Source organism: Mycteria americana, chromosome 9 (genome assembly GCF_035582795.1).
Source record: "Mycteria americana isolate JAX WOST 10 ecotype Jacksonville Zoo and Gardens chromosome 9, USCA_MyAme_1.0, whole genome shotgun sequence".
Classification (NCBI taxonomy): Eukaryota; Metazoa; Chordata; class Aves; order Ciconiiformes; family Ciconiidae; genus Mycteria; species Mycteria americana.
Window position 1 is genome coordinate 25,629,480 of NC_134373.1, and position 13,460 is coordinate 25,642,939.

Below are 13,460 nucleotides of genomic sequence, written 5' to 3' on the forward strand. Positions count from 1 at the left end.
TTCAGCATCATACCGTGGGCTTGCAGCGCTGGCTGTTCTTGTGACGTTGGTGATGCTGGCTGCCATCTCCCTCTTTCTGTGGTGCCTGTACAAACAGAATAACCGACTCTTCCGCAGGATACTGTGGGTCAGAAACGCCTATTTGCCACAGATCAACTCTGACGTTCCTGCTTTGGAAGAAAGCATCCTCATTTCTGATTTTGAGAGAAGCGACAATTAATTGATCCAGAAGTAGCAAGTGATCACGTCTTCCATGTGAAACTCCACAATCTACAGCGGTTTTCTCCTCCTCGGGAGTGCCCCGGGGTACCCATATCCAGAGAAACCCTGGCAGCCATCAGTATGAATGCCGTAAGGGCTCCCTACCTTGGAGCACTTCTGCTTTGTGGCAGGATGAGGTGAGGATGCACAGCAGAACCGTGGAGGAATTGGCTCCTTTGGGACAAGCCAGGAACTGAAAATACTCCCACACCATGAACCTCCAGCCGCTCATGTGGCGCAGTCATGTCCGAGGCCCCAGAGCAGCGGGCATTTTCATGCAACTTTTTCCTTTGGGAACGTTTGGGCTTTTGTGTTTTGTTTTTGTGCGTCGCAGAATCTGCTCATGAGCCAGCATTAAAATTTGGCCTTGAATTTAGGAACTCTGAAACATATGCCAAGGATTATGGGGTAGATTTTTTTTGCTTAGTAGCCACTCCTTCTGCAAAATGAACAGTTATTTTTCAGACAATGGATTCTTGCCAAGTGGATTTCCAAGCTTGCAGAGAGGTGGAGTCACTTTTGACTTGGGAGTGCCAGAGTTTTGGTAGTTTGGCCCATGTTGGTTCGTGTTATAAAATAAATTAGTGTAGAGATATAATGGCATATGGACTTTGTCATCCTGAAGTTAGTATATTCATTTGAGATGCATCCAGTGTCCTGTTAAAGATTTAACTATGTGATCTCTCACCTAGCTTATTTCAGAAATTGAATCCCATCAACCTCTTTTAAAGACGTTTTTGGCAATGTCTGTTTGAAGAAGAAAAACTGTTATAAATCTTGCTGAAGTTATGGTAATAAATTGCTTTACTGTTCACCTGGAGTATTTCTGCAAGCAATATTCATGTACGCTCTTCTGAGACCCTGCTCTCAAAGCTAAGGACGATACGTGGGGGAGCCACATTGCTGTTCCCAACGGGTGCTATAGTCCTATAACCCCATGTAGCAGACCCTCAGAAGGACACTTTTCACTTTCAGTGTTCATACTAAGGTGCTAACGAAGGAGATAAATTTCGCTGACCAGTTGTTCTGCAGGCTGATGGTTGTGGAGGACCCAGCCCAGGTTTCTGCACTACCTCAGTTACAGTGGCCCAGGACAGCAACGCTTACTCTCCGTGGGACTCCCTCCACCCTGACCAGACCTCCAGCCACATCTCTGAAAATACCTGGAAGGTTTGGGGGGATTTTATTCTTTATTTTTATTGCAGCGTGCAAAAACAAATGGCTAGTCATGATGAGTTACTTCAGAAGGGATTTACTGTACCTTCAGCCATCTCTAAAAGCTGCTGTGAAGGGCTGCCTTTATTGTTGGGTTTGTTGGTTTGTTTTAAGATGGCTCATTCTAACAATTTTGCAAGAGCCCTAAGAGGCAGGTACGTTCCTGAGCAAGCAGCTAAGGCCAACTGAAGTGTTTTTTACAGAGTGTTTGTGTACATGCACAGGAATGTATGACTGCCTTTTAGTTAGATTTCACATGGCCAATTCAGAAATATTGCAAAAATTGTCTGTTCATGCCACAATTACGTATAGGGCTATTTTTAAATATTATTTAGTACATAGAATATTTCTCTGCTGGTTTACAGAACCATTCAAAAATGTTGTCAAAGAGGCTGCAGATGGTTTTGATCCCAAGATCATCGTCAGCTTACTGTTTTCGGTAACTTCTGTGGGTGTAGCTATCACAAGTTCTTAATCTGAGATTTTTCCATCATATAAAATATAAATAGCTTTTCTGTGTATATTTTGTCTAATGGTTTGACCCCATACATTAGTCTTCAGTAATGTTTTTAAAGTTTGTTCTTAGTCCTGTAGATTTATCTACGGGTCTGTCTGTATGTGAAGTCCACTATTAGAGTTTGTGGACTGCAACTTCGGAGTACAATTGTCAGATCATGTGCTGTTTATATGTATGAACTGTGATAGCTTCTTCACCACAAAAAAACCCCCCACAAAATAAAAAAAAAAACACAAAAGAAAAAAAAAACACAAAAAGAAAAAAAAAAAAAAGAAAAAAGGTTGTGACCCTCTCCCTTCCCCATGAGAATGTCACCTTTTTAAACTACAGTTGGACGAACTTAAACCAACAAATCCCCTTCATCACATTCACTGACAAGTGTAATTGTTGCCTTCTTACAGCAAGCAGAGTGGCTTGCAGGATGGTTTTTGTTTGCGAGAGTAAGCTGTGTTGTCTCTGAGGACGTGTATTTATCAGGCTGCAGTGCTGTTACCTAGTTATGCAGGCTCTTGTCAGATTTTGATGTGGTTAATGAGGGTGTATATTTTTCCGCAAAACTTGACATAGGCGTTTTATCAATTTTCCTTGAGGTGTGTTGTAATCATTTAAATATATTTGAAGGGCAGTGGTATAATAAATAACCCTAACATCAAAATAGTGATCGTTGATTAACATCGACTCTGATGTAGATGATCTTGCACTAAGGAAAAAATAGTTCAAGCAGTTTTTTCTTCATACTTTGAACTGGTTTTGAAGGAACAGACCCTTAAATATTTATTTTTAAATCCTTCATCATTTAACTTTTATAATTGCAGGTATTATTCACTCAAGAATTTAATCGTTGATTGCTTTCTAATCCTTGTTCTGGATTTTGTTACCATTGCTTTCTTTTGATTTCCCTTTATCAGAGGTCTCCTGTACTATTGTTGATCAGAGTATGTGGTGACTGTTTTTACTGCTGACCTTGATATTGGCAGCCAGGTTCACTGTATTATTTCAACTGGAAAATTAAAGTGTGAATAATAATTTTCTGTGCTGCATTTTTTCTCGAATCTTTCCCCAGCTTTAATTAGCTGCCAGGCTTTAGTGTCTTGTAACAGCAGTTCCTAGGCTTTGCGCCGGGTCATCCTGGTAGGAGAGGGACAGCTTGCACCCCACGCCTTCTGGCTACATGGCTGGACCCACACTGGGGCACGGCAGACAGTCTGCACACGTGTGGTGGCTCCAGTGTCTCCCAGGGCACAGACGAGGATGCCCTGGGACCTGTCTGCAGGAGGTGCTGGGAGGAGGAAGGAGCCACAGCACCGTCAGTGAGGATGATGGATGGGAGCATGGTGCTGATGCACAGATATTCTCCCAGCCCATTGCCTGTTCCCTGCAGCCCTGGGAGCGCAGTAGCTTCCATGGTAGCACTGCCGTAATTCCCACGTCCAAGAACTGGGTTCACCAGAGCCTGAGTGAGCAAATGAATGTTGCATTTTCCTCTGCCGTGCCAGCTTCTTTGAATGTGTTCACTGAAAGGGAAGTATTAGATGTTTTCATACCACTCCTTTGCTTGGGAGATGGAAGAGTATCCCCACCAGAGATAGATACATTCAGGCCAACATATGACAAACCTTGTCTACCAGGTGTTAGGGTTTAGGAAAAAAAAAAAATCTGTGTGCTTATTTTTGCAGACTGCGTTTCAGGAGAAAATTTACCTCCTGGTCCCTTTAGCAGTCCTTGCGGCATGTCTCTGAGGGACAGAGGTGCCTGATGCAGCCGTCGCATCCCAGCTGGATGGGAGTCTGCAATGGGAACATACCTATGCTGGAGATGTCCAGCATGACCGGGCAGAGCGAAGGGTTGTGGCACAAGGCTGCAAGTGGGCAACACAGCTCCTAAGCAGAGGGCAACACAGCTCCTAAGCAGAGCCCTTTCCAGCCGTGCCTCTCCCGGGTGCAGTGCTGCCCTTCCTTGCGCAGGGATCGTCCTCCCTTCTCACCTTTCCCCTTCCCCTGCCTTTGCACACACACACACTTTTGTGGCTCGGTCATGAGGAGAGAGGAGCTGTGGGGCTGCTTGAAATCTGTGTGGTACAGTCTGGAGGGAGCGTAGGGAAAAAGTGGTTTTTTGCACGCTCTGCGAGACTTGACCAGCTCCGGTTCCCAGGGCACCATCACACAAATTCCTGTTTAAGTTAGCCTCCTACTTTTTTCTTCCGTCGTCTTGCCCCTCCCTTAGTGTAGTAACAGACATCCTCAGTCTCTTGCAATAATAAACACACCGTAATGAAATCCGTAGCATACCCTTCCTCCAGGGCATTCATATATAAGCAGAATTTTTTGGTTAGAAGCTAAATTGCACACATTCAGCAACTGGGCTTTAAATCCTCAGCTCAAAAAAAAAAAAAAGAGGCCTCTTCTTGGGCTATAATAATATTTCCTTTGGTAATCAGTGGAATGTTGATTTTAAACCCGCGCAGGCCAGCACTGATCTCTTACAGCCTGATGCAGCCCTCGTGTGTAAGTAACCGTCAGGAGCAAACTCACAGGCGTTAAGGCTGTTCGGAGAGGGTAGCAATTAAGGTTGAGCTTGTTGCTTGGAAAGGCAGTCAGTCTCGGTTTGGCCAGTAGATGGTAGTGGTACACACAGAGCTGCCAAAATGAGCTGTGCGAGAGGAAAAAATCAGAGGGATCTGCTCCGGGTCCTTTTGAAGTTTAATTAAATGAGCAGCAGAACTCCCAAGGCGCAGGACTGCAAATAGCAGTGTCCGTTCCTAGCCATGGCTGCAGCATTGAGAAGCTGTGGTAAGACGGCTTTCCAGGTCTCAGTGGTCATTCTCAACAACTTTAATAGGATGCGTTGAAATCTTACGCTGGCCTGTGGGTTTTTCTTTCGTTTGGTGAGTGATGGGAAAATCCACTTGGGTTCCTGAGTATTAAATAGATAGGTAAATACATCTTTGTGGTACGTTTCAGTTCTGATCCCTTTGATGGAAAGGTAACTCACTGAAAATACTCCAGCCAGGCCTCTTTGCTGTAAATGGATTTGTTTTAATATTTTATTTCTTGACTGTATCAGTGCAGGCATTTACTTACTAATTTATGTGGGAAAATGAAAATGAAGTCATAGAAATAAAAATTATTAGAAATTTTAGACATCCATTGCATAAAGTAATCATTCCACAGCACTGTTGAAAGCAGATTTACTTTCTCCTTCTCTCAATTTATTCTGTAAGTTGCTCAGAGCGTAAAGAGTTGCTGATCCCTTTCTATATCCACTATCTTTATGCAGGATGACTGTGATTTGGATTCTGCTCTTAGAAACTTAACCATAAAAAAGGGCATTAGGAATTGTTTCGTAATAAAGCCTCACTTCAAAGTCTTAGTTTTTATAATCTTGTTTCCTTATACCGCAGCTCTTCTAGACTTTCCCGGTCCTCCTGTGACGAAGCAACTGCAGTTGCCTAAGGAAGTGTACTAGACCCAGCCTGCCGCAGTGCTTGCGAGTAACACCATGGTAATTTATAACCACAAAAGTGATTCTCAACTACAATCGTTTCCAAAAGTGCACAGCTAGATAATAGCGAAAATGCTTCTACCATTTCCTTTATTTCTGATGCTTATTTTTGTTCGTTGGCTTGTTGCTATTGTAACAAATCCTATTCTTTTAACTTCAGGTGACAGACTAAATCTCCACGGTGGTTCTCAGAAATAAATGCTTCAAAACATAGTTTTAGTGAGAACAACAGCTAAACTTGTAGATACACGATAAATCTTGACATGCATAGTGGGCTAAAAGTTACCCTCCTCTGCATGCTAGCACAGGAAAATAGGGAAGACTTTTTCTCTGAATCACGCACGTAAAGGCCTAACTAACAACCTGCTTTCCATGGAGGTGGCCAGCCTGCAGCTAATGGTGGCAGTCAGTGGGTGCTTGAAGGCCATCCACCACCACTGGGTTGACTGGTAGAATGCAATAGCCAGGTCAATGTCTTAGACCATACATCTGAAAAACAAAACTATCCCTGTATCTTTTCAGATTTTTATAGATCATCTTAAGAAATCAAAATTTTCTATTTATGCGGTACAAAAAATCCTCTGTATTTTTTCTTTTAGTTTTCTAGAAAATACTGAAAATTATCCCATGAAGTACGTTCCTCTTATGAAGCTATTTATTCAGGTCATTTGTTCTAAAGCATGATCTTAGGCCTTTGAACCCAGTCATAACCGGATTAAATCTGTTTCGCCACTTCTTCCTGCCATAAACTTTGTGCACGTTGTAGGTGAGAAGCCCCTGGAAAGCCCTTGCTGGAAGCCAAAAGCAAGCTTGCACGAAGCTGATAAAAAGACAGACTACCTCATCAGCAGCTTTGGGCTGCGTGGCTTCACTGACGCTGGATTTGGGACTCCATCCCAGAGCTTGATGCTTCCAGGTTCATTCAGGTATGCAAGCAGAATCCCTAACATTGGACATTGCCAATGAGCTGGAGTACATAAGACTTTTAATATAAAGTAAAAGAATATTCTAAGTCATGTAAGGCTTCATTTGTTATGGCCCTAGCACAGGTTACGCGTAATTCTGCTTTATCTGTACTAGTTTCTTTTGGAAAGTTTCTCCTGATGCTAGCACACTTACCTATTATGTGTCTGAAATCTGACACCTACCTAAATGCTTACATGACCTAGACGTTATATTTTCTGCTATTTAATATTCAAGAATATCAGAAGAATTCTGTCTGAAAAGGTAAGAAGGTAATGTTTCTGCTGCCGCATATCATGTCCTGCTAGTCCTGTGGGATGAAAATGATGTTGAGAGGCAAATTGAATTACTTCAAATATTGTTTCAAAAGCAAATATTGAAGATGGAGTTGTACATATGGGACACATTGTGGCTATAAAAACCGTAAGGTACTGTTCAGTTAAATGTGGAAATGCATCAGAACGGCTCTGGGAGGCTTTCCATCTGGAAAGAAGAGATTAATAGAATACCTACAGAAACAGCAGCTACTTTACCCTTTAAAATAGTTGTAGTATAAATAGCAGAGTGGCTCTTCCCCACACAGCATACCCAGGAACACAGCTGACGTGTTGGTTTTATCACTGCAGGCTCCCGGAACGCCTTGCCCCACAGAACACGGCACCTCCGGAGCGTACCCACCATGTGTCTGGGTGTCCCGGTGCAGTTACATTACGGAAGAGGGAAGGAAAGCCAATGTGGGCTCCTTTCTCCATCTTGTCCTTGACCATCCATCCTCCCCTCGCCTTCCAGAGTCTAGTCTGGGTTGATGATTGGATTTTAACTATTGCTGTTTACATATAAATTTACTTCATTCCTGCCTGAAAGAATGTAAAGTGGAAGTTGGGTGAGTCTCAGCTGCTCTTACAGGTTGCTTGCCCACTTGCTCTGATGTAGCACAAAGCAAACCGTCATGGAAGGAAAGACGAAAGAAAGAGCTGATCACTGGTGAAAGCAAAAGTATAAAGAGAACAGGGATCAGTTATTCCTACTGGTTGGGAAGACTAGAACAAGAAGTAACTGACTGAAGCCACAGCAGGAAATATGTGATAGATAACATGGGAATAGCTGGGCCGAACAATAAGCAGCCAACAGAAGTGGTAGGGTCACTTTCAAAGGCAGTGTGGACTGTTAAATTGGATAACTGTGATTTAGAAATAAACAAATCAATCCACCACCACTGCTGGGGCATAGATTCACAACACTGCTGGATGGGCCTTTCAGCTCAGTCTGGGTAAACATGAGTAAGCCTGACCTGAAAATATCGGTGTGTATGTGTTTGTGGGACTGCTGATGCATCGTCCCACTGCCTTCTAGCCCAAACCTAGCTTCTAGCCTTCTGACCCACACAAGTGTTCCACAACCAGAATTTAGGATCTCTGTGGACACAAATTCCATGCAAATGGGATATGGGAAACACGTCCTGTTAAATGTGGTCTGCCTCAGGACAGAAGGAGACAGTTCCAAAATGAGTAAAGCTGAGTCATCCAATTCATCTGCTACAGCAGCCAGTGGGCCACAGGCACCCAACCTGCCCTGGGTACCTAAGATCCATGTCCAGGGTAAAGGAAGTGAAAGCCCAGAATCACTACATGCAGAGCACAAAAATAAAAGGATACATGCGAAAAGGAATTATTTCTTTTTTGCTTTTGTTTCTTTTACTCTTTTTGGTTTTGGTTTTGTTTTTCCCCAGAGAAGTCACAGACCCAGGTGATGGGATGCCTGATGATCTGTTTACTTGGGTTGTACTTTGAAGATGTCTCTGTGATGCACCTTTGAGTGGTCCAGTTGCCTCAGCAGGTCTGGAGCTGGATCCCAGGTGGGGACAGCCTGCTGGGAGAAGCAGCAGCCCTCACTTCTGTGCAGGAGGCAGCAATGTCCCAGGCTCCCCTTTCTTCCTCTTCTGTAACATGTTAGTGGAAACAGCAGCTTCCTGCACAGCAGCTGCCTGGTTCAAAGCACTGAGATACGACTGACTTACCGGGCAGCTTTCGGCAGACTTACAAATATCTGTTAAGATAATATTCTGTTATTATCTGCTATTTATACTACAACTATTTTAAAGGGTAAAGTAGCTGCTGTTTCTGTAGGTATTCTATTAATCTCTTATTCTGTTATCTCTATTAATCTCGCTCCGTGTGGGTCTGCTGGAGTGTATCTGGGGCCAAATCTGGTTCAAGAGCTGCTGGATAGACTGTAAAGCCCATGACATTCAAAGCAAAGCCATAAGCTGTGAGAAAGGGCAGGAATGGTTGACCCCCATTCTACCAGGATAATAAAATCATTAAAAATTTCCTCTTTGAAATTGGATGCATTTAATCCCTTTGGGTAACAACACCAAAAAGAAGAAGATGAATTCTGATGTGGACATTCTTCAGCGTTTCTGGAAATGGTATTTCAACAGAGCCCCAGCACAGGTAGGAGGTTTTCTGTCTGCCTCTGGAAGCAGAGGGACGTTCATGGGATGCTGAAAAAAGCTGGAGCCCCAGAAAGCCCACATGGGAGCGTGTTCCCGAATACAAGGACACCCGAAACAGATGCAAGACTAAACCTAAGGTGCACTGTGCTGTGTCAGTGCTGGTGTTTATTATTTTTATGATTGCATTTTAAAGCAATGGTTCTTTTGATCCATACTAACTGCTGGTCAGGGAAAGAAAAATAAAGCTTACATAGAAAACAACAAGATTTTCTGGCTGGAGGCCAAAACTTCACAAGAGAATACTGAAGCCTAATATGTTTTGTTTGACGTCTTTGTTTCTGATAGATGTTGACTGAATTCAGGAGGATGACGGCACGTTGAACAAAACCAGCTGGGGAAGTCAGTTTGCTAATTATTAACCCTCTAGGGAAGAGACTGAATTGGAAATGTGCATACAAAACGTTCTGGGAAAAATATAAAAAATAATGTAGATCTCTTTGGAAAAGAAATACTTACACTTGGCTTGTATTTTTAGCAGAAAGAGAGGAGACAATTTGTGATATATGACTGAATTCCTCAAGATGGATAACAATTCTGTCTTAGACTCATTTTCTCCCTGTAGTACGATTCAGCAGTCCTGAGGTTGAAATAAGTCTAACATTAAGGAATGACTTCAGGGATGAAGAGAAGTTATACATTTATTGTGATATAAATCATAGAGGGGGAAAAAAAGACTGTTATCAGCCTCTTGACCACTTTGCAACAAGGAAAGGGGGGATTTTCAAAGCTGTAAAGAGGAGAGGAGCATCAAACTGCGTACTGTGCCTTAGAAAATATTACTCAAAAGCTACTGTGATAAATACCTAATATAAAAATATAAATAACAAAAAGGAAAAAAAATCATAATAGTCTTTGGACAGTAGGCTCTGCTGTGACATATTTACATCTCACTCTGCCTGGATGCTCTAATCCTTCCTCTACAACCTGGCCAGAGAGGTGGCTATATAGTGTGTGCAGGTATTTTTCCCCCATTTCAGGTGTTTTAGGGATAGAAGAAAGGGAGAGTTAGATATGGGCACTTCACCAAATTCCAGTGCAGTTCAGCGTTTAACTTATGGCCAATCTTAGCTATAATTATAGCATGAAATGGAAACAGAAAAAAGAGATTAAAGGAAAAAAATATCCAGGTACAAAAAAAACAAAGATGGAGAAGAAAAGAAATTTAGGAACAACTTTCACCATTTGGTTAACATTGGAGCTCTTTTCCTGCTTGACACGTTGGTTGCAGCACAGAGACATCTGCTGTTAGCCAGTAAGTGCCAAAATAGATGTAGCAGAATGCATTATTGTTTAAAACAAATAGATCATGTGGGGTGCTGAAGTGATTTTTGTTTTCTTCCCCATAATTCAGTCTGTAGTCATTTTAGGTATCAGATTGTTAGAGAAAAATCCTATTTTTGTTAGGCAAGCTTTTAAAAATTGACTTTAATATCAGACGTGCATATTTTTGACTTTTTAATGCTGTAGGTGTTATTACAAGCTTAGCTAAAGTCCTATCCAGTAGGCAATACAGTAGCTAGCAAAGTGCCTTCTGAACTTGTCCATTCTCTGATAATTTGCAACTCTCTTTGGTTGCTTTGCTATAATTTTTGTGTGTGTACGTGTGTGCGTGTGCGTGTGTGTGTGTACTGACAGCTATTACAAATGATGAACTGGAGTAATTATAAAGTGTGCCATTTCCAGAATGCTGCAACAGTGCTGTCGTGTGTGTGTGTGTGTGTGTGATTTAAATTGCAACTGGTTATGTAAAGTGAACACTTACAGTATTTTTGACAGAAAGCATCCCAGAGTGACCACGAATGAGAGCCTTAGTATGTTACCATACACTTTGAGATTAGAGGGGAAATCCACACATTTGCACGGAAATTAATGCAACAGGGACCCAACCCTGACTCCTGCTGGTGAAGCACCAGTTGTACGAGATGCCTTAGATTGTGGGTCCTGCTGCTTTCATCCTGCCCTTGGGAGAAAAACCAAACCACCAACCAAGCAAACAAATCCCAACAGGTGGAATATTCCAGATGTGTGGGCATGCAGCGCTGTTTCTTTGCTTTGGCAGTTACAATACTAATAACCAACAAGTAGCCAAATGACATCAGACCAATGGTCAGTCATCGAGTCCAAGAATCAACCAGTCTTTCTTTCTCTATTTCAAAGAAAAACTGGGCAGAGCTGTGCATTTTTCTGTTGTGCTGTTTGGTGGCCGGTACAGGCAAAAGGATTTGCCTGATGCTGGGAGCTGGGGAGGTCCAGGCTCTGTTTCCTGGCTTTGCCGCTATCACTGTGTCATCTTGGCTAACTCACCTGTTTTTTTGCTTTGAGTATTCTACATGTAAAATGGGGGGGGGGAATATTCTTTGGCGGTCTTCTAGGGAGAATGCTTGCCAAGTACCATGCAAGTTGCAAAAACAATACCTTGTTACCAAGGGGAAACCCCCTTGCAGAACTGTGTGAAGTACCTCATTCCGTCACTGTTTCCAGGCTGCTTCTGAGGCCAGACAGATACATGTTTTGCCAGAAAATTGTTGGTAAAATTTAATTTCCAGAGTTCTTTTTTCCAACTAAACTTGAAGTAACTTTTGTTCTCAATTCAGGCTAAGAGCAGAAACAGGAAGGAGCTAAAATGACAATGTAATGAAATGGATAAACCAAGTCTATTTTCAGTTATGTATTGGGTTAAAAATGTGAGATTACCATCCCAAACTTGTTTCATTGCAGTGTTGTTAGTCTTATATTACAGCATTAGCAATCCTTCAAAATCCATGGTGTTGTTTATAAAACTAAACTAATTGAAGGCAACTTCTGTTTAAAGTGATCTCTAGCACTGTGGTTGTGTTTGCTCATGCTTTCTTTTTATGTCCAATGTTTGTGTTTAAACATGTTTTGTTAGATGAATAAAATATACTCTGACTTGGAGTCTCCACTAACTTTTGCTTTTAAAGTCAAGACTCTTGGCTTCCCTTTTCCTTGTTCCTACTTTGCCGTGTCTGTCGTGTCCTCTCTGGCAGGGTTCATGGCTATAAAAGTGTGTGGGAGTAAAGGTTAAAGATAAATGCCAGGTTTAACAAATATGGTTATTGTTGCCATAAGGATTCACTTCTGAAGTTAGTGGTTGGATCGTTCTGTTTTTAAGGTAGGATCATAATTGCATTCCACATCCATGCCTGAGTTAAAATCAATATACTTTTAGCACTTTGTCTTTCTGAAGACTTCAGGTTGTCAGGTCAAGGGCTAGATTCGTAAGAGGAACGTAGTCTAACCATTGGACTTTATACCAATAAGGAAACATTCAACAGGTCCCAATGAGATTATGACTGAGACTGTGCTCCAGTAGTAACAGTACTCATTTGTGGGGAAAGGGAAGAGAGATGCCTAAATTCCACTTTGTGCTCTAGTAAATATTTCAGCGCTTTGAATAAAGTGGATCAACTCCAACAGAAGACACTGAGAACTTGCTTTAGCCTGGTAGTTACTGAATTAATCTGGATCAATGTGGGTTCAGATTCCTCTTAGAAAAAGGTATTGCATCTGAGTCTTTCATAGCAAAGACGCCCAAACTGTCCATGTATTTATTAAAAGGGGGACAACAGCATCTTCTCTTTCTCTGTCTGGGAACTTTCCTAGTGGACCAGTCCATTGACAAAGTTTAGAGAAAAGTGAGGAGCTGAATAGCTTTGCACTGTCAGGACTTCTGCAAGTGTATCAGCAGCAAAAGGAAGACTAGGGAAAATGTGGGCCTGCTGCTGAGTGGGGTGGAGGTAACAAAGGACGTGGAAAAAGCAGAGGTACTCAATGCCTTCTTCACCTCTGTCTTTACTAATGAGATTTGCTTTTGGGAATCCCAGGCCCCTGAGACCAGTGGGAGCATCTGGAGCAATGGAGACTTACCCTCAGTAGTGAAGATCAAAATATTTGAACAAATTGGACACAAACTAGTCCATGGGACCCAATGGGCTGCGTCAACAAGTGCTGAGGGAGCTGGCAGATGTCATTGCAAGGACAGTATCAAGTATCTTTGAAAGTGATCAGAGGAGGACTGGAATTTCAATGCAAATGTCATGCCTAGCTTCAAGAAGAAAAGGAGGGAGGATGTGAGGAACTACAGGCCAGTCAGCCTTACCTCCATAGCCAGGAAGGTGATGGAACAAATAATTCTGGAAACCATTCCCAAATATATTAAGGACATGAAGATGACTGGGAGTCATCAGTATGGATTTATGAAGGGAAAATCATGCCTGACCAACCTGATAGCCTTCTATGATGAAATGACTAGCTTGGTGGATAAGGAGAGAGCAGAGGATGTTAATCATCTTAACTTTAGCAAGGCTTTCATCACTGGCTGTCATAGTATCCTCATTAACAAACTGACTAGACAAGCGGACAGTGAGGTGGATTGAAAATCGGCTGAAATGCCAGGCTCAAAAGATTATAATCAGTGGCACAAAGTCCAGCTGGAGGCCCAGTCACTACTGGTGTACTCCTGGGGTC

At 42.3% G+C, this 13,460-nt stretch overlaps 1 protein-coding gene and 1 long non-coding RNA gene across 2 annotated transcripts in view; both read left to right on the forward strand.

Annotated features, from left to right (window-relative positions):
- The window catches only part of PLA2R1 (phospholipase A2 receptor 1), a 44,275-nt gene extending 42,045 nt beyond the window's left edge, over positions 1-2,230 (forward strand). The window contains exon 30 of the mRNA XM_075511186.1: positions 6-2,230. Coding sequence (XP_075367301.1) covers positions 6-220 — 215 coding nt within the window. The 3' untranslated portion in view covers positions 221-2,230. The remainder of the gene's footprint in view (positions 1-5) is intronic.
- Positions 2,231-5,309: 3,079 nt separating this feature from the next.
- LOC142414464 (uncharacterized) lies at positions 5,310-8,481 on the forward strand. Its single transcript, XR_012777085.1, has 3 exons — positions 5,310-5,494; positions 6,261-6,420; positions 7,084-8,481. It is a non-coding gene; the product is annotated as an uncharacterized LOC142414464 (long non-coding RNA).
- Positions 8,482-13,460: the final 4,979 nt, after the last annotated feature.